General features: G+C 44.3%; 1 protein-coding gene across 3 annotated transcripts in view; it reads right to left on the reverse strand.

The window, feature by feature from the left end:
- Window positions 1–3402, reverse strand: part of nrk (Nik related kinase) — a 266045-nt gene extending 262643 nt beyond the window's left edge. For all 3 annotated transcript variants that reach the window (XM_033030272.1, XM_033030271.1, XM_033030269.1), the window contains exons 1-2: window positions 2995–3402; window positions 1435–1500 (exon numbers count right to left, since the gene is read on the reverse strand). In XM_033030272.1, coding sequence (XP_032886163.1) covers window positions 1435–1500; window positions 2995–3051 — 123 coding nt within the window. In that variant the 5' untranslated portion in view covers window positions 3052–3402. The remainder of the gene's footprint in view (window positions 1–1434; window positions 1501–2994) is intronic.
- Between the last annotated feature and the right edge of the window lie 17379 nt (window positions 3403–20781).

Raw genomic sequence — 20781 nt, forward strand, 5'->3', positions numbered from 1 at the left:
CCAGATAACATTGGCAGTTCCACTGTCCTCCCCAAACTACAGTGAAGAAATACAAGGGCGTCAGACATGTTGACATTCACTTCCTATTTAAGTCCCTCCTACCAGGAAATTGGACTGCACACTTCCTGTGGTAATTGCCCCCAAGGCTAATGCAATTTCCTTATCCATCTGGAATTCCTCCAAAGAAGATAATCGATGATTTGTTATGGTATCGCAATTGAAGAAGTTTTACATGCAGGATAATTCCTGATGTAACCATAACTCGGCCCAGCCAGTTAAGTCACCTCATTCTAATTGGAGATAGACACAAAGAGCTGGAGTAACTTAGCGGGTCAGACAGCATCTCTAGAGAAAAGGAATAGGTGATGTTTCGAATCGAGAGCCTGATTGGATTTGGGTTGCAAACTTTTCTGTTATGCCTTGAAGTCACAAGGAATTATAATTCACCTGATATAGTCACCAAGTTGTAGAGCACAGAAAGAGGCCCTTCAGCCCACTATGTCCATGCCAATCACAACTACCCTTCTGTACTAATCCAATTCTCTAGCACTTCATCCACAGCCTTCTATGCCTCGGTGATTCATGTGCTTTATGAATGCTAGGAATGGAGGGATATAGATCATGTGTAGGCAGATGAGATTAGTTTATCTTGGCATCATGTTCGGCATGGATACTGTGCTCCCAAGGGCCCGTTCCTGTGAGGTATGGTTCTATGTTCGTCCAGATACTTCTTAAGTGTTATGAGTCTATCTGCCTCCAACACCCTCTCGCCTGAGGGATATTACTACAAGCAAGTCATTCAAATAATATTTGAAGTGCTCATTAAACTGCTCCATTTATTTGTTACAGCGGTACTGGCAGTAAGAAAACATAATATGTCTCTGACTGCAAAGTTAGCATTAATTTTGAGGGGACTAGAATATATAAGCAAGGATGTAATCCCTATGCCTTTAAGGTGGAGATCGATAGGTTTCTGATTGGCAAGAGCATCAAAGGTTACAGGGGGAAGGCAGGAGAATGAGGTTGAAAGAGAAAAAATAGATCAGCCATGATTAAATGGTGGAGCAGACTCGATGAACTGAATGATCTAATTCTGCTCCTATGTCTTATGATCTTATAGACAGTAGTAAGAGTGAGAGGAAAGGGGGGGGGAGGGGGGGGGAAGAATAGAAGACATTTAGTTTGACAAATCTTCCAGGAAAATGCTCAATGTCAGATCACAGATCAGATCACTGGTGCGGCAAGGATCAAAGTGATGAACATTGCCTCACTCTCTAAATCCCTCCTCACAGCACCGCTATCATGAGAAAGTCTAGAAATAGATAAAGGAGCTTATGATTTATGAATGTACACACATCTGCAAGATTCTGCACATGATACTGACCAAACTCAGACAGCTTCAGCCATCTTGTGAACATTAAAGCAAACTCTAACCTTGTAGACTTGGCCATAGGTCCCATTGCCAACCACTTCCACCAACTCAAATATTCCTGCAGGATCCTGAGGAAAGAAAATGGGATTTAACAAATAAAAAAAGAATTTGTTTTACCAACCTCTAACAGAGATGAATAATTCTAAAGCCAATTAATTATAAAAATGCTACCCGCTCAAAATCATAAAGGGCATAGATAGGAAGTGTATTTTACCCAGCGTAGGGGAATCAAGAACTAGAGACATGGATTTTGAAGGGAGGTTAAAGACTTAAGCTACCAGAGGAGGTGGTTGAGGTAGGTACTAGAACAGCATTTGAAAGATATATGCATAGGAACGTTTTATTGGGATACGAGCCAAACATGGGGAAATTGGACTAGGTTAGATGGGGTATCTTGATCGGCATGGTCGAGTTGGACATAATGGCCTGTTTCTGTTCTGCATGACTACCTGCTCCTCCATACTGGAGTAAATTGGAAAGAGTATGGTGGCATGTTGATGTTAGTGCACTAGAGTCAGAGTTCTGGAGTCTGATGCAGGTTCATGGGTTAAAATCCCACTGAGATTAGTTCAGATACAGTATTGAAGGCCCTTCGGCAACCATTGACCACCTGGTCACATTGGTCCTCTATTATCCCCACTTTCTCATCCACAGGGGCAATTTAAAGATGCTAACAAACCTACAAACCCACATCTTTGGCACATGGAGGAAATCCATGTGGTCACACAGGGAGAACGTGCAAACTCTACACAGACAGCAACCAAACTCAGGATGGAACCTAGGTCTCTAGTCCTGCGCGGAAACAAGCCCTTCGTCCCACCTGGTCCATCCCGACCAGCGATTAAACGGTATACTTGCACTATCCGACACACTAGGGATGATTTACAATTCAACCCATACTCTTTGGAATGTGGGAGGAGACCAGAGCACCCAGAGAAAACCCACGCAGTCACAGGGAGAACATTCAAACTCTGTACAGTCAGCACCTGGAGTCAGGATCGAACCCAGGTCTCTGGCACTGTAAGGCAGTGAGTTTACCATGGGGGGGGGGGGGGGGGGGACATTTAAAGGAGATGTGTGGGGCAAATTTTTGATTTTAAGGGTGGTGGATGCCTGGAACACATTGCCGGGGATGGTGGTGGAGGCGGATAAGATAGTGGCATTTAAGAGACTTTTGGATATGCAGGGGATGGTGGGATATGGGGCATGTGCAGGCAGATAAAATTAATGTATCTTGGCTTCATAGTCAGCACACACATTGTGGGCCGAAGGGCCCGTTCCTGTTCTACGTTCAATAAACGCAAGCGTGGATGCGTGCTCGGGTAAAGAGTGCCAATGCACTTAAGCTGCTGAGACCAACTGTTGTGAGAGTACATTTAAAAAAAAGCTTCACTTATTTAAAAAGGTCGATTTAAAAAGGTTGCCTCGCTTATGACCCCGTCTTACAACGAGCAAACGGCACTGGCATTAAGCGGAGAACGGACTGGTTCATTAATTCATTGAGTTTCACATATTCTCAGTCCACCAACTCCGCACAGCCACAGACGTTCAATGCAACTTACCCGCAAGCAGGAGAGATCAATGTTATCCAGGCTCTTGGCTGGGACATCTCGAGCCATCTTCGAGCCACTTTTGTCGAAGAGGATTGAAAAGTTGTTGCAATGCTCCTCGTCCGCTCACCGCCAGCACCTGGCCGAGGTGAAGAGCTTCTTCACCCGTTACTATCACTCCATGCTGAATATCTCTCTCTCTCTCTCTCCTCTGCCCCAGTCGCCGCAGCCTCACTGACAAACACAGGAAACACTGACATCGACAGAGGGGCAGAACCCGGGAAAACACAAGCCGGAGGAAATGAACCGGCCGGCGAGAGTAACTTTACAGGAACAAGAGAGAGAACTTGGGTGACACTTCCCCCACTTGGAGCGCGGAGTTGAACCCTTTTCCCCGTTGCAAACTCGAGCAGGCGTCTCCAGAGATGTGGGGGAATCAAGTGGTCTGAGCTCAGACCATCCTACCCCCTTCCCTGTCTCGCTGCCTGCAAAACTAACACAACCCCTGCTCGTGATTTAACTGAAGCAGCTTTAAAATACTAAGCCACACACCTCCCATCACCGCCAGCTGGCAATCCAACGACCCCCACCCACCCTGTAATCAGCCAGGAATTGGACTGCACCCAATATTCTTCTGGTGTGGCCAATGGCCCCTACATTTTGCATCAATGCCAATTCGAGTATCACCAAATTGCCCCATTGGAATATTGCTTGCTTTTATGGAATTATTACCTTTTATCATCTGTTAGTTCATATTGCTTTAGGAATGGCGTCATTGAGCCAGAGAGGGTGCAGAGAAGTTTCACAAGGAGAAGATTCATGGAGTCATATACTATTTGAACAGGACCTTCAACCCATCTTGGTCCAAGATGCCCCATCTATACAAGTCCCACCTCCCTGCATTTGGCCCATATTCCTCTAAACCTTTCCTATCTATGTATCTATCCAAGTGTCTTTTAAATGTACCTCCCTCAATTACCTCCTCTGGCAGCTCGTTCCATATACCCACCACCTTCCGTGTGAAAAAAATCCCCCCTCAGGTTCCTCGTAAATCTTTCCCCTCTCACCTTTAAGCTATGTCCTTGATTTCCCTACTCTGGTTAAAACACTCTGCATCTACCATATCTATTCCCTTCATGTTGCCAAGACTGCTGTTGGCAACATGGGAGGTGGTATAATGGGTAAATTACAAGGCTAGTAACCTGATGGCCTAGACTGAGATCAGAGTTCAAGTCCCACCATGGTGACTGTGGAATTGAAACTTAAGGGGCTGCACAGTGGTAGAGGATCGAACCCGGGTCTCTGGTGCTGTAAGGCAGCAACTCTACCGCTGCGCTACTGTGCTGCCCGAGTCACAGGAAATACGTGCAAACTCCACACATCCAGCACCCAAATTCAGGATTGAACTCTAGCCTCTGGAACTGTGAGGCAGCAGCTTGGTTTAGGTTTAGAGATACAGTATGGAAGCAGGTCCTTCCACCCATTGAGTCCACGCTGACCATTGATCACCCATTCACACTAGTCCTATGTTATCCCACTTCTGTATCCACTCCCTACATGCCAGGGGCAATTTACAGAGGCCAATTAACTTACAAACCTGCTCATCTTTGTGGGGGAAACCGGAGCTCCAGGAGGAAACTCATGCAGTCACGTGGAGAACGTGCAAACTCCACATGGACAGTGCCCGAGGTCAGGATCGAACCCGTGTCTCTGGTGCTGTGAGGCAGCACCTCCACCAGCTGTGCCATTTGGTAATTTCTGAGGACCTATTTCCCTTGGCTGGTAGAAATGGGGACACATCCTCAAGATAAGTGATCAAGACAGATATGGAGACATTTTCGAGTTGTGTAGGTCTTTGATACCTCAAGCTTTGAGGTCCAATGGGAATGGAAATGCTATATTTTCAGATACTATAGGAACCTAAGAAATGAACAGAAAGTTCACCAGTGGAACAGTATCTGGCATGGTCTTATTAAATTTGGGAGCATGTCCAAAGGTAAACTCCCCCTACGTCAGACACATAATAGGCACAGTGGCAACTCTTGTATACTGTTTCAATGCATACCGCTATACACTTGTACTGTATCTGAGATGCCTATCTGAGAGGTATCTACAGTTATTGCTGATGTAGAATGATAGGTGTACACAAAAATGAATGTTGCTGTACCTCAGTACATGGGACAATAAACTACCATTGAACCTTAGGGCAGCACAGTGACATAGACTAGTGTTGCTGCTTTACAGCACCAGAGAGCCAGACCTCAGATGCTGTCTGTACAGTTTGTATGTTCTTCCTGTGACCAGGTGGGTTTTCTCCGGGTGCTCCAGTTTCAACCTACATTCGCAAAATGTGCAGCTTTTTAGGTTAATTGGCTGCTGTAAATTGTCCCTAGTGCGTAGTATACTGTAGAACTAGTATATGGGTGATCGTCCGTTAATCACCAAGGACTTAGTGGGCCAAAGGGCTTGTTTCCACGCTGTATCTCTAAACGAAACAAAACTAAACAAGTCTCCTTGGGTATTGTCAACTCTCATGGCTTTAGCCTCATAGCTCAGTGAATTACAATGTATTCGAGGGAGTTTTTGTCCACCCATTCAGTCTCAAATTAATTGGTCTGCAAGCCTCATTCAAGAGATCGTCTGAATACTTCCTACTTCCTGTGAGACGACCTCCCCCTTCTGGTTTCAACCACCCTTGAGTGAAAAGATTCTTCCTCAAATCTCCATTAAATCTCTTATACCTTACTTTAAAACTATGCTCTTTGCTTCAATAGTTCAATAATACTTTATTGTCACGTGTACATAAGCGCAGTGAAATTATTTATTTGCGTGAAATTCAGTGGCAATCCTACTATACATTAGGCACAACCATAACCAAGTATAACAGTAGACCACACTAAGTCAGTACACAAGAGTTCCTGCCATCTTGTACCCTGTAAGTTTTCCAAAATTTAATTTAAAATGTTAGAGGTTTAACCTAGCCATTAAGACCCGATATCCTGGTGGCAGCACAGGATTGCATTTGCAGGGGCCAGCTTGGCCTGGCGATGTGTCCTCCACTGTGCTTCATGCTGCTGCAAGTCAGGTCAGGTCAGGTCCATTCCGCACACTCAGCCACTTGGAGCGGTGTCCGAGGCTTTACATCCGTGCTTGGTGCTTGCCTTTCATGCAGAATTGGCTTGTCCTAGTGCTCCCCGTGATAGATTTTGTAGATGGTAGACACTGCAACCATCATAGACCATCTCTCGAAGATAGACACAACGGTAGGCAACATCTCGCAGGAAAAAGGAATAGGTGATGTTTCGGGTCGGAACTCTTCTTCTTCTTTGGATTACAGTTTAAGATAAACATTTCTCCCATTATACTCGACCTATGCTTGCCAGATATATACTTTAGGAAGGAGATAGATCAAATTCTAGACACATCAAAAGCATCAAAAGCTATGGGGACAGAGCAGGGATTTGGTATTTGATATTGAATCAACTTGAAGGACCGAATGGCCCAATGCTATTCCTTTTTTTCTATGTCCTTTGTCTCTGTTCTCTGATAGCCATAGGCTCAGTGAATGAGGCTGAATTTTAAGGGCAATAACAGCATATAAAAGTATTTGGACAGGTAAATGGACAGATTGAGTAGGATACGAGTCAAACATGGTGTAAAAGGAACTAGAAGGGAGTTTTGGTCGTCATGGACATGTTGGGCCGAAGGGCCTGTTTCTGTGCTGTATGACTCTTGGTTAGGAACCCATCTGGTTCAGTGAGATCCTGTTTAGCGGTCACACATTTACCCAGTGTGGCCTGTACATGACTTAAGGCCTATAGTTGTTTATTGCAACGCAAGCTTGTGTGGTAATGGGATGATGCAGCCTGATTCACACTTCAATAACTTTGAGCACTATTTAGCCATTTGTCTCACAGGTCACGAGCTGTGAAATTTGTGGGTCATTGCTCACTGGATTCCTCCAAAAACTCTCTTCCTTATATTTTTCCCTCGGAGAGAAGAGGATAATGGGACAAAGACAGATAGGAATGAGTGAGCGACAGTGGAGTAGGGTTGGAAGGTTGCTAGACAAGGGCCAAAGCTGCAGTGTGTGAGTGAACAGAGGACGACTCAGAGCCAAGGTGGTCATCTTGAGGGGGGTGGGGTGGCTGCACAGTGGAGCAGCGGTAGGATTGCTGCTTTAGAGTGTTAGAGACCCGGGCTTGATCCTGACTATGGGTGCTGTGTGAATGGAGTTTGTCCGGTCTCCCTGTGACCGCATGGGATTTCTCCGGGTGCTCCGGTTTCCTCCCACACTCCAAAAACGCACTGGTTTTTAAGTTAATTGGCTTCTGTAATATGTAAATTGTATCTAATTAGTAGGATAGAATGAGTATAGGGGTGATCATTGGTTGGCGCAAACTCCGTGGGCCGAAGGGCCTTTATGCATGCTGTGTCTCTAAATTCTAAAGTCTAAAGTAAAGGCTCTTCTTCGGACTGTCCCGGTCACTTCCCCCTCTACTAGAGGGGGACTTGTCCTCACCCTCATCAACTTCTCTATTGATTTCTCTCACTTGAGTCCGATGAAGGGTCCTGACCCAAAACATTGCCTATCTATGTGCTTCAGAGATGCTGCCTGACCACCTGAGTTACTCCAGCACTTCGTGTTCCTTGCAAGATTCCAGCATCTGCAGTTCCTTATGTCTAAACTAGAAGGTGCAAGGGCAATCATATCTTTAGAACATGGCAGGATATGATTGATATTGGTTAATCAGTATCAGTCCTGTGGTTATTGAGTCATGTTTGTTGGTTCATAGTGTTCTGAAAGCATTGTACTGTGATTTCCTTTCAAAAGCTGAATGAAACATCGCTGATGATATTTACGTTGGCCAGAGAATCAGGAGGACCTCTGACCTTCAGAAATGTCCCAATGGATGCAACTGGGAAGGCAGAAAGGGCTTCACTGTCACATATCATCCAAGGTGAGTGATTCATAGGACAGTCATACAGGAGAGCCGACAGTCAATAATGATGAGACGGAGGACAGGAAGGAGATTGAGAACCTCGTAACCAAAGCAAGAACCTGTCCCTCAATGTCAGCAGGCAAAGCAGATAGTGATTGAGTTCAGGAAGTGAAGCGGTAGGCACACCCTGTTATGCATTGATGGCGCTGAAGTGGAGATGGTCAAAAGCTTCAAGTTCTTAGGAATAAGTATCACCAGCAATTTGGCTTGGACCAACCACACCGCAGCTATGGCCAAGAAATCACACCGATGCCTCACCTTCCTTCGAAGGCTTCCGATTTTGCAATGTCCTCAACCACCCTCACCAACCTCTACAGATGCGTCATTGAAAGCATTTTTTCAGGATGCATCACAACATGGCTTGCGTACAGCGCCATCCAAGAATGCGAAAAATTGCAGGGAATTGTGGACATAGCCCAGACAACCACGCAAACGAACCTCCTTTCCATGGACTCCATCTGCACTTCACGCTACCTCGGCCAGGCCACCAGCTTAATTAAGGCCCAGTCTCAACCCGGTCACTCCCTAATTCTCCCCTCTCCCATCAGGCAAGAGATACGCAACTTTGAAAATACACACCTCCAGATTCAGGGACAGTTTCTTCCCAGCTGTTATTGGGCAATTGAATGGTCCTCTCATCAGCACACGCAGATACCGGGCCCACTGCGCATGCACGGGAGTCAGCGTCCCTACTGTGTCACCAGCTCCATTTTCAATTGTGACGTGGCTGACGGGCCTCCCCCAACTGTGCAGGCGAGGATGGTCGTAAATATACAGGTACATACTTTTTTAATTCAAATCATCCCGCGGGCCTGATCGGACCCTTTGGCATCTCCACGCGCGTGTGCAGTGCGCCCGGATTCCGCACGTGCACAGTTGGAGCGGCAGTCGCACATGCGCAGTTGGGGAAGTCTTACCGGGCCAGGAAATTTTTCCGAAATTTCCAGAAATTATTTCATTTCCCTAAAATTACCCAAAGCCAACCAGAATGTCCCGAATTTCAGGTAATTTCCTTCAAAGTGGAAACACTGCTCCACTCAGACAGCCACCGAGGTCAGAATTGAACGGGGATTTCTGGCGCTGTGAGGCAGCAGCTCTACCAGCTGCACCACTGTGCCACCCCTTCTGGCAGGTGGGTCTCCCAATAGTATGATACAACAAACTTAGAATTTTAACAAGGGTGACAATGAAGGAATGACAATTTACATCAATGACGGAATGATGTTTAACATGGCCAAGAATACATGGGCAGTACGGCAAGGTGGTCTATCCCTGGGCTGTACACTTCTATGACTCTCTGATACTCCAATTAGGAAATATTGTACTGTCGGAAGATCTATGTTTCAGATACCAAATCTTGAGGCGATCCCCCTCACATTTAAATGTGAAATATTCCTGAGCCTTATGTAAAAAAATAACAGTGAATTTATTTCTTGGCGTGACGGTAGTTTTCCTTCATTTAATTAAAATAATGTATGTTGTCTCTGGGAATTGAACCTATGACATTCTAATTTGCAGTTAGGAGTGGGAGCTTGCTATGCGCAGATTGGAGAAGTCCAAGAGCCAATTCACTCTGCAAAGTAAGAAGTTTATAAAAAGGATCCAGGTTAAAAAGGAGGAAGTAAAGACATCAGATCTGCAAAATAAAAAGAGGAAATGAACATTAAAAATAAGGGATATAGCAAGCTATTCTATATTTGCGATGAAAAGATGAAGAAATAAATCAAGAGTAACTCAACGAGTCAGATAGCATCTCTGGAGAACATGGATAGGTGATCATTCGGGTCCGGACCCATCTTGAGCATCTATCCATGTTCTCCAGAGATGTTGCCTGACCTGCTGAGTTACACCGGCACTTTGTGTCTTTTTTTGTCAAAGAGCATCTACTGTTCCTTGTGTCTAAAATAAATAAACCAGGTTGATTTAAGATGAGCAACATCACTGAAAGAAACAAAGAGAGCTACAATCTACCTCACTGGAGACCCTCGGACTGTCTTTAATTGGACTTTACCTGAAGTTATTCCTTTTATCCTGTATCTGTACACAGTGGATGGCTTGATTATCATCACAGTCTTTGCTCTAACTGGTTAGAATATAACAAAAGCTTTTCTCTGAATCTCAGCACATGTGACAATAAACGAAATAAAACAAAAAAATGAAACTAAACTAAAGTAAACATAACTAAGATTATGAGGCACAGATTGGGTAAATAGTTTATTTTTTCCCATCGAAGAGGTATCAAAAACAATAGGTTTAAGTTGACATGATGGGGTTTTAAAAGTTTGTGAAGGGAAGGTTTTTTTATGTGCAGAGTGGTTGATATCTGGAACGTGCTGAGTCAAGAGGTGGTAGAATCCGACACAATGACCATGTTCAAATGTTAAAGAAGTTACTTAAGCAGACAGAGAAGACAGAGAAGGATACAGTCCAGATGCAGTCAGTAGTAAAGACAGGCCAAATGGCGCATATTTGTGGTGTACAACTCCATAACTCCCTGACCCTGTGATGCCAGCAACAAGAGGTTGTTTCGAGGCCTGGGGTGAACTTAACGTAAAGGCAGAACTGGTCTCAAAGAACAGAAGTCGTTACGACACTTTAAAAAAAGCTTCAAAAGTGTTTAAGAGACGTTTAGACAGGTACATGGGTAGGACAGGTTTAGAGGTATATGGGGGCAAAGGCAGGTGGGACTAGTGTATATGGGGCATGTTGGTTGGTGTGGACAAGTTGGGCCTGTTTCCATGCTGTATAACTCTATGACTCTTTTACAAATTTATGAACTTTTGTATACTTCTGCATTTTCTTCTCAAGGTGTTTGGTTTCATAATCGGTGAAAACTGGTGGAAGAATGGAGAGACAAGAGACTGCAGATGCTGGAATTTTGATGAAACATTGGGTGTTGGAGGAACAGTGGGTCAGGCCGCACCTGTGGAGGGGACAGACAGACAATGGTCAGTTCGGGATCCTTCTTCAGATCCACTGTTGGTGGAATGACCATGTGTCAGAGGTGCCATTCCTTGGAAAACACACTTTCCTGTGGCACTGGACTCTAATTCATTCATAATATAAAGGAGCAGAATTAGGCCATCGACCCATTTAGTCTACTCCGTCATTCAATCATGGCATCATCCTTCCCTCTCAACCCCATTCTCCTGCCTTCTCCCCATAACCTTTGACACCCAAAGTGACACCTAATATGACACCAAAGGGGTGTTAGGGGTTATGGGGAGAAGGCAGGAGAATGGACTTAGATGGGATAGATGGATCAGCCATGATTGAATGGCGGAGTAGACTTGACGGGCCGAATGGCCTACTTCTGCTCCTATCACTTATGAAAATGGCACATTAGCTTCATCTTCCATCACATACAGCAAAATATTAGAGTATGATCAGATGCATGATCAGAACTATTTTTAAGGTAAGAGACTGGTAGCAGGAAGCCATTAGAGTCAGATTTGAGAGCTGATAGTCAGCTTTCTGGACATCCGTGCATCTCAGGTGGGTGATTTTAACACATGATATGAATGAAATAGCACGATTGGTTTGTCATGTTGGAGGTTTTTCATGATCATGAGCTCTGCACAAGCGACATTACGCAAGGCTTCTCTGAACAGAATGCACGTGGCAATTCCTGTTTGGAAACCCTGTGTTGCTGATGCCTGCTCACAGATAAAAGGACTTTTGTATTTCACTCAAGCCACCAACTGAGCAGCACTTAACCATCACTGCTAATCTTTAACACTTGGGGTGCATGCCTTATAAATAACAAAATAGTTACACAATTTAAACGGGACAATGTGGACAAAAACAGCTCTTCGCCATACTATGGTTTTCAAAGAATTGTTCTCTTACAATGTTGATAATAAATTGATCAATGAAAAGCTAGACAAATGAAGCATGAAACTTAAATGATATCTGGAGCGAAAACTTGCTGAAGATTGAAACAAAGTCCTTGATGGGGAACTCCGATATACAGCGGTAAGCAACCACAGTTTGGTCATTCAAGTCAAATCAAGTTCATTGTGAATGTTTGAGGAAGGGTCCTGACCCGAAACATCACCAATCCAATCCCTCTAGAGATGCTGTCTGATCCACTAAGTTACTTCAGCACTTCTATGTTCCACATCAGATTCCCACATCTGTAGTTTCTTGTGCCTCAAGTTTATCAGGGGTTATGGGAAGAGGGCAGGAAAATGGGGTTGAAAGGGAAAGATACATCAGCCAGGATCGAATGGCAGAGTAGACTTGATGGGCCGAATGGCCTAATTCTGCACCTAGAACTTAAGAGCTTACAGTCATTTGTGCAAGTGTGGGGAGGCACTGGTACAACAACACTCTTGCTTTCAGCAGCAACTCAGGCACATAGACTCAGGCAACACAATAACATAAAATAGGAATCAATTAAGACAATGAAAGGAAAAAAGACTGCAAAAATAAAACATAAGTGCAAGACAGAATTAGAAAACATATCCATGGTCATGTGAGAGGTGGTCTGCAGTGTACAGTTGCTGAGTAGGATTAGTGTTGTGCAAGTTGGTTCAAGAACCTGATAGTTGGTTTTGGACGAGGAACCTGTACCTCATCCCCAATGGTAGCAGCAGGAAGAGGCCATGGCCCAGATGGTGGGGATCCTTGATGATGGATGCCACCTTTTTGAAGTGGCACCTCATGTAGATGCCTTCGATGGTGCGGGAAGAGTTGTGCCCAAGGTGGATCTCATGGAGTCCACCATTTGTGTTCCTGTGTTGCTGCATCAGACCATGATCCATCTACGATAGTAGGGAAATCATATTTAATAAAGAAAGAGGGCATCGTGGATATCCGAGATTGGAAAGCTTCATCTTGGAAGCAGATGCGGCAGCAATGGAGAAATTAAGAGGGGGGGGGGGATGGAGGTTTTTACAAGAGGAGGGTGGGAGGAGGTGTCGTCCAGGTAATTGTGAGGGCTCCTGGTTGATAGCGCACCCATTTCTCCCTATCCCCCTTCCCCCTGCCCCCTTCCACATATATTTCTTCCTCTGGCTTCACATTTGTTTTCATATTCTGTTGTGCTGCAGGAAGTAAGAATTTCTTTGTTCTATCTTGAACATATGACAATAAAACACTCTTGACTCTTGACATTTCACACACCTTCTATTCTTACCTCCTTATTCACATTTTTTGTCTTTTCAACCCTGGCCTTTGTCCAACTATCTGCCAACACCCAACCCCCCCTCGACTGTACCCACCTTTCACTTGGCAGGCTTTGTCCTGCCCCCACTTCCCCTCTACTACAATTAGACTGAAGATGGATCCCGACCTGAAACGTTACCTATACATGTTCCACAGAAACGCTGCCCGATCCGCTGAGTTAGTCCAGCACTTTGTGTAATTTCTCAGTTATCAGGCAACTGAACCATCCTACCAACAACTACAGAGCAATCTTGAGCTACCATCTACCTTATTGGAGACCCTTGGACTATCTTTGATAGTACTTTACTGGACTTTATCTCGCACTAAACGTTATTTACGTTATTCCCTTTATCATGTCTCTGTCCACTGTGGATGGCTCGATTGTAGCCATGTATCGTCTTTCCACTGACTGATTAGCACGCAACAAAAGCTTTTCACTGTACCTCGGTGTACGTGACAATAAATTAAACTAACAAACAAAACTAAACTAATATTGGGGCAGTTTCATTAGTTCTGCATTAGAACTGCATTAGTTCATCACCAGAGACTTCAACAAACTGTAAAACCATGCTTTTGTTTCCTAATTTTCTCATAGTCACCACCCCATTTAAAAAGGGAAGCAATCCTCACAACATCTGCTTCCAAACAACGTGTTATATTTTTATAATCCAAATCTATATTTTCCTTGCTAAAATGGCAAAGAGGGGGAAACATCCGAGCAAAGACTTTTCGAGCAAGGAACTAATGGAGTTACCATTTGCCAAGGAGTGCCCGAGATTAAGATTTCCCAAATCTGTGAAGATGGAGCGAGCCAATATTACCAAGTAGTGTTTTAGACTTTAGATTTTAGAGATAGAACGTGTAAACATGCACGTCGGCCCACCGAGATGGTGCCGACCAATAATCACCCCATACACTAACACTATCCTACACACTAGGGACAATTTACAATGTACAGAAGCCAATTAACCTACAAACCTGCACATCCTGTGACTGTGGCAGGAAACTGGAGCACCCGGGGAATACCCAATTACAGGGAGAATGTGCAAACTCAACATAGACAGCACTCAAGGTCAGGATTGAACCCGGATCTCTGGCACTGCAAGGCAACAGCTCGACCAGCTGCACTACTGTGCCATCCTACCTGATTCTAGAAGAATAATGAGTGGTAGCTGATAGGACTGAGGGAAAATAAAATTTGAATGAATGTAGAATTGATGTCAATGGGTGGTTGATTGTTGGCCTGGAGTGGATGGGCTGAAGGGCCTTTATCCATGCAGTATGATGCAAAAAGGGGGCCACAAGGGGTGGGGGGGGGGGGGGGGGGGGGGGGGGGATACTGCCTTACAGGGTTAGAGACCTGGGTTTGATTCTGACTATGGGTGCTTGTCTTTACGTGGTTTGCATGTTCTCTCCGTGACCAGCGTGTGTTTTTTTCCAAGATCTTCATTTTCCTCCCACACTCCAAAGATGTACAGATTTGTAGATAAATTAGCTTGGTATAAATGTAAACAATTGTCCCCAGTGTGTGTAGGGTAGTGTTAGTGTGCAGCGATTGCTGGTCAGTGCAGACTCGGTGGGCAGAAGGGCCTGTTTCCGCGCTGTATCTCTAAACTAGGCCAAAGAGGCAACTATTTAACTGCAGCCATCTTGCTGAAACCCAGTGTCAGTATTGTTAAAACTTGGGTACTCCAGGTATGAACAAAGTCTGATTCAAGAAGAGACACAAAACTGAATATAAAAGGATCTCAAGTTTGAAAATAAAAGATGACACTGAGTCCCGACAAAACTTTGTTCAGAAGTTCAAGGGCTCAGGGATCTAATGACTGGTGTCAGGTTTGCCATATAGGAGGGGTGGTGGTCTGAAGTCTCAAGGGTCTGATCTATAGGGTGGGGTTGAGCAGGCTGTGATTATTCCCTGGAGGATGAAGAGTGATCTTATAAGGTCATAAGGAATAGGTGTAGAATTAGGCCATTCAGCCCATCAAGTTTACTCCTCCATTCAATCATGGCTGATCTATTTTTCCCTCCGAACCCCATTCTCCTGCCTTCTCCCCATAACCTCTGACACCTGTACTAATCAAGAATATATCTATCTCTGCCTTAAAAATATTCACTGACGGCCTCTACAGCCTTCTGTGGCAAATTATTCTACAGATTCACCACCCTCTGACTAAAGACATTTCTCCTCATCTCCTTCCTAAAAGAACGTACTTTAATTCTAAGGCTATGACCTCTTGTCCTAGACTCTCCCACCAGTGGAAACATCCTCTCCACATCCACTCTATCCAAGCCTTTCACTATTTTATATGTTTCAATTAATTCCCTCTTCATTCTTCGAAACTCCAGGCCGTTTGTCAGGCCCAGTGCTGACAAACGCTCATCTAAAAGAGGTGTATAACATTATGAGAGGAATAGTTCGGGTGGACGCACAGAATCGCTTGCCCAAAGTAGGGGAATCGAGAACCAGAGGGCATAGGTTTTAGGTAAAGGGGGAAAGAATTTATAGGAATCTTAGGGGTAACTTTCTCACACAAAGGGGGGTTGGTGCATGGAATGAACTGCTGGCGGAAACATAGAAACATAGAAAATAGGTGCAGGAGTAGGCCATTCGGCCCTTCGAGCCTGCACCGCCATTCAATATGATCATGGCTGATCATCCAACTCAGTATCCTGTACCTGCCTTCTCTCCATACCCCCTGATCCCTTTAGCCACAAGGGCCACATCTAACTCCCTCTTAAATATAGCCAATGAACTGGCCTCAACTACCTTCTGTGGCAGAGAATTCAAGAGATTCACCACTCTCTGTGTGAAAAATGTTTCCCTCATCTCGGTCCTAGAAGATTTCCCCCTTATCCTTAAACTGTGACCCCTTGTTCTGGACTTCCCCAACATCGGGAACAATCTTCCTGCATCTAGCCTGTCCAACCCCTGCAGTTGAAGCAGGGATTATCGCAATATTTACAAAGCAATTGGACAGGTACATAGATAGGATAAGTTGAGAGGGATATGGGCCAAACGCAGGCAGGTGGGACTTGTGTAGATAGAACATGTTGGTTGTTGTGGGCAAGTTGGTCTGAGGGGCCTGTTTCCATGCTGTATGACTATGACACTCTTCTCAGCTGTAAGAATAATAACATTACCCACAATACATTTCAATTCCACAGCCACCTTGGTGGGAATTGAGCCAGAGTTATCAGTCTAGGCCACTAATTTACCCATTTAACTACCACCTTTGTAGTAACAAGCAAATCTATACTCACTTACACCATCAACTACCTTCAGACAAGAGGGAAGTCATTCTTGTGCTGAATCATGGAAAGCAGAAAAATGCCTTATCGCCAACCTCCACGATCTCACATTCAACAATCTTGATCCAAATACATTAAATTAAATTAAATTAAATTAAATTGTTATCAGTGAGCATGTAGGAGGCTATTTTGCCTTTTATGCCTTATTCAGCTCTTTGTAAGAGCTAATTCAACCTGAATCAGTCTGAAGACGGTCTCTGACCTAAAATGTCATCTGTCCATTCCTTCCACAGATGCTGCCTGATCCATTGTGTTCTTCCAACACTTTGTGTTTAGTTTAAGATTCCAACGCTCTTGTGTCTCGAACTAATTGAACTCTGCGTTTATCATAGAAACATAGAAACATAGAAATTAGGTGCAGGAGTAGGCCATTCGGCCCTTCGAGCCTGCACCGCCATTCAATATGATCATGGCTGATCATCCAACTCAGTATCCCGTACCTGCCTTCTCTCCATACCCTCTGATCCCCTTAGCCACAAGGGCCACATCTAACTCCCTCTTAAATATAGCCAATGAACTGGCCTCGACTACCCTCTGTGGCAGGGAGTTCCAGAGATTCACCACTCTCTGTGTGAAAAAAGTTCTTCTCATCTCGGTTTTGAAGGATTTTCCCCTTATCCTTAAGCTGTGACCCCTTGTCCTGGACTTCCCCAACATCGGGAGCAATCTTCCTGCATCTAGCCTGTCCAACCCCTTAAGAATTTTGTAAGTTTCTATAAGATCCCCTCTCAATCTCCTAAATTCTAGAGAGTATAAACCAAGTCTATCCAGTCTTTCTTCATAAGACAGTCCTGACATCCCAGGAATCAGTCTGGTGAACCGATCTCTGCACTCCCTCTATGGCAATAATGTCCTTCCTCAGATTTGGTGTCCTTCTTTATCACTCCAAGTGTTTACTTTTGAAATATTTATCCAAGTTGCTTTTGGAAGATGCCATTAATCCCTCCTCTTCACCATTTCACAGAGCCAGTCCCCAGAGGTGCCATTAAAATGTTTTCTTTAAAATCTGTTGTAAATTATCTTTAAATAAATGTGTTGAAATTGGAAGTATATCAGCAGCAACTTGTATCCGTGGCTTCAGTAACAGAAAATATGCCAGGTGCTTCCCAGGAGAATTACCAAAGGAACTCAAACACCAGAAAGATGTTGGGAAAGGCAGCAAAATCCTGATCAAAGACATCAGCTCGGAGGAGAATATTATCAAGGGTCAGAAAAGAAAGCAGGTGAAATATTTTGGGAGGGACTTGCAGGACTTTGGTCCTTTGCACCAAGGTTGAATTAATTAAAATCAAATATGCTTTGAAGGCCAGAATTTGTGCAGTGCCTGTACTGGATGATCATATGCAGGGAGACAAGCGGAACATTGGTCGGCACGGTGATGCAGCGGCAAAGTTGCTGCCTACAGCACCAGAGAACCAGGTTCGATCCCAACTATGGGTGCTGTCTGTACAGAGTTTGTACATTCTCTCTGTTACCATGTAGGTTTTCCCAGGGTGCTCCGGTTTCCTCCCACACCAAACATGTACAGGTTTGTAGGTTAATCGGCTTTGATCAAAATTGTAAATTGTCCCTCGTGTGTAAGATAGTGCGAGTGTACGGGGTGATCACTGGTCAGCATGGACTCGGTGGGCCGAAATGCCTGTTTCCGCGTTATATCTCTAAAGTCTAAAGAGAGCAGGTAAGCGGAATATAGCAGTATTTGACACACAAGAGACTGCAGGTGTTGAAATATGGAGCAACAAACAGCTTGTTGGAAGGATTTAGTTGGCTGACAATTCTTCCCCCTTCTCTCAACCCTCCACAGATGCTGCTTGACTTGTTGAGTTTCTACAGCAGATTGTTTATTGCTCTGATCTCAGGGCTATCAGTTTGGGCCACCAGGTTACTAATCTCAAAATATGTCCATTATACCACCACCTTTGTGGGAACACTCATATCAACATATTACGGAGGCTCGGTGTTGCTGCCTTACAGCGCTTGCAGCACCGGAGATCCGGGTTCGATCCTGACTACAGGTGCTGTCTAAACGGAGTTTGTACGTTCTCCCCGTGACTGCGTGGGTTTTCTCCGAGATCTTTGGTTTCCTCTCACACTCCAAAGATGTACAGGTTTTAACGTTAATTGGCTTGCTAATTATAAAATAAAATTGTTCCTTGTGTGTGTAGGATGGTGTTAATGTGCAGGGGTCACTGGTCGGTGTGCTCGGTGGGTCGAAGGGTCTGTTTCCGCAATGTATTTCTAAACTAAACATATTTGGAATATATTTTATCAGCTAAAGCAAGATTAGGCCATTCAGCCCTTCAACAATCAGTACTATCATGGCTGGCCTTTTCTTTAAGAATTTCAGTGTTCTGTCGTCGATACATATGACAATTGAACACACTTGACACTTAACTTATCTTCACTTTCTGCAGTCATGTATACATTGATCATATCCAAACATCTTTGATCTTTTTGTTTTAGTTTAGTTTATTGTCATTTGTACTGAGGTACAGTGGAAACATTTTGTTGTGTATTAACCAGTCAGTGGAAAGACAATACATGATTATATTCAAGTCATCCACAGTGTACAGATACATGATAAAGGGAATAACGTTTAGTGCAAGATAAAGTCCAGTAAAGTCCTATCAAAGATAGTCCGAGTCTCCAATGAGGTAGATTGAAGCTCAGTACTGCTCTCCAGTTGTGAATATACTCAACAGTAATTAAATTGTCGGATAGAGAAGTGCAAATATTCACTACCCTCTGGCTGAAGATAGTTCTTTTCACTTCTGTCCTGAATGGCCTGAATGGTTAGTTTAGTTTTGTTTAGAGATACAGTGTGGAAACAGGCCCTTTGGCTCACCAAGTCCGCACCGACCAGCGATCCCCGCACATTAACAATATCCTACACACATTAGGGACAATTTTACACATACACTAAGCCAATTAATCTACATACCTGTACGTCTTTGGAGTGTGGGAGGAAACTGAAGATCTTGGAGAAAACGCACGCAGTCACGGGGAGAACGTACAAACTCCATACAGCCAGCACCCGTAGTCGGAATCAAACCCGGGTCTCCAGTGCTGCAAGCGCTGCAAGGCAGCAACTCTACCGCTGCACCACCGTGGCCATTCTAGACACTATTGACATGGAAAACATCAATTTACCCTGTCAAGTGATATCTGCAAGAAGCAATGAAGCTGATGTGAGGTTTCAGTGCAGATGATCATGAACAGGTTGGTCTTGTGAACAACACTCGGGGCAAAGGTTCTGAATAATCTTATGTTTGGGGAGTGCAGATGATAGATTGATGAAATGCCTAAGTTGCCAGATAGACACAAAATGCTGGAGTAACTCAGCTGGAAAGTCAGCATCTCTGGAGAGAAGGAATGGGTGATGTTTCGGGTCAAGACCCTTCTTCAGACTGGATTAAACTGATTTAATCTTCGATATAAACCAACATCTGCAGTTCTTGCCTGTTGCCAAATTAGTTTAGTTTAGTTTAGAGAAATAGCGCGGGAACAGGCCCTTTGGCCCACCGAGTCCGCGCGATCACCCTGTACACTATCACTATCCTACACACGAGGGACAATTTTTAATCAAAGCCAATTAACCTACAAACTTCTACATCTTTGGAGTGTGGGAGGAAACTGGAGCACCTGGGGAAAACCCACGCGGTCACAGGGAAAATTCACACCCAAAGTCGGGATCGTACCTGGGGCTCTGGCGCTGTAAGGCAGCAACTCTACCACTGCACCCTAGTGTATAGAGAAAGACAAAGATAAATGTTTCAGAGGCAGGTTAGATGCAAGTAATGTTAACACACTGGAAATAGAAATTTGCTTAAAATGACGTTTAAACAATGATTTCCACAGAAAGTCTTCCCAAATCATTTCAGCACAACTGGGGGTCTTCTGGGACTAAATGAGGTAAAAGGAATACAGTGCAGCAAAGTATACGGCCATGCATTCCAATAAAAGGAGCAAAGGCATAGACTATTTTCTGAATGGAGAGAGGATTCAGAAATCAGAGATGCATAGGGATATGGGAGTGCTGGTGCAGGATTCTCAAAAGGTTAATTTGCAGGTTGAGTTGGTAGTAAGGAATGCCAGCATGCTTCAAGAGGGCTAGAGTATAAAAATAAGAATGTAATGTTGAAGCTTTGTAAGGTGCTGGTCAGATTATATGTGGAATATTAGGAGCAGTTTTGGGCCCCATATCTGAAGAAAGATGTGCTGGTGTTGTAGAAGGTCCAGAGGAGGTTTTTTGAGATTGATCCCGGGGATGATTGGATTAACAGACGAGGAGTGTTTGATGGCTCTGGAACTGTAC

This window comes from Amblyraja radiata, chromosome 12 (genome assembly GCF_010909765.2).
Source record: "Amblyraja radiata isolate CabotCenter1 chromosome 12, sAmbRad1.1.pri, whole genome shotgun sequence".
Taxonomy (NCBI): domain Eukaryota; kingdom Metazoa; phylum Chordata; class Chondrichthyes; order Rajiformes; family Rajidae; genus Amblyraja; species Amblyraja radiata.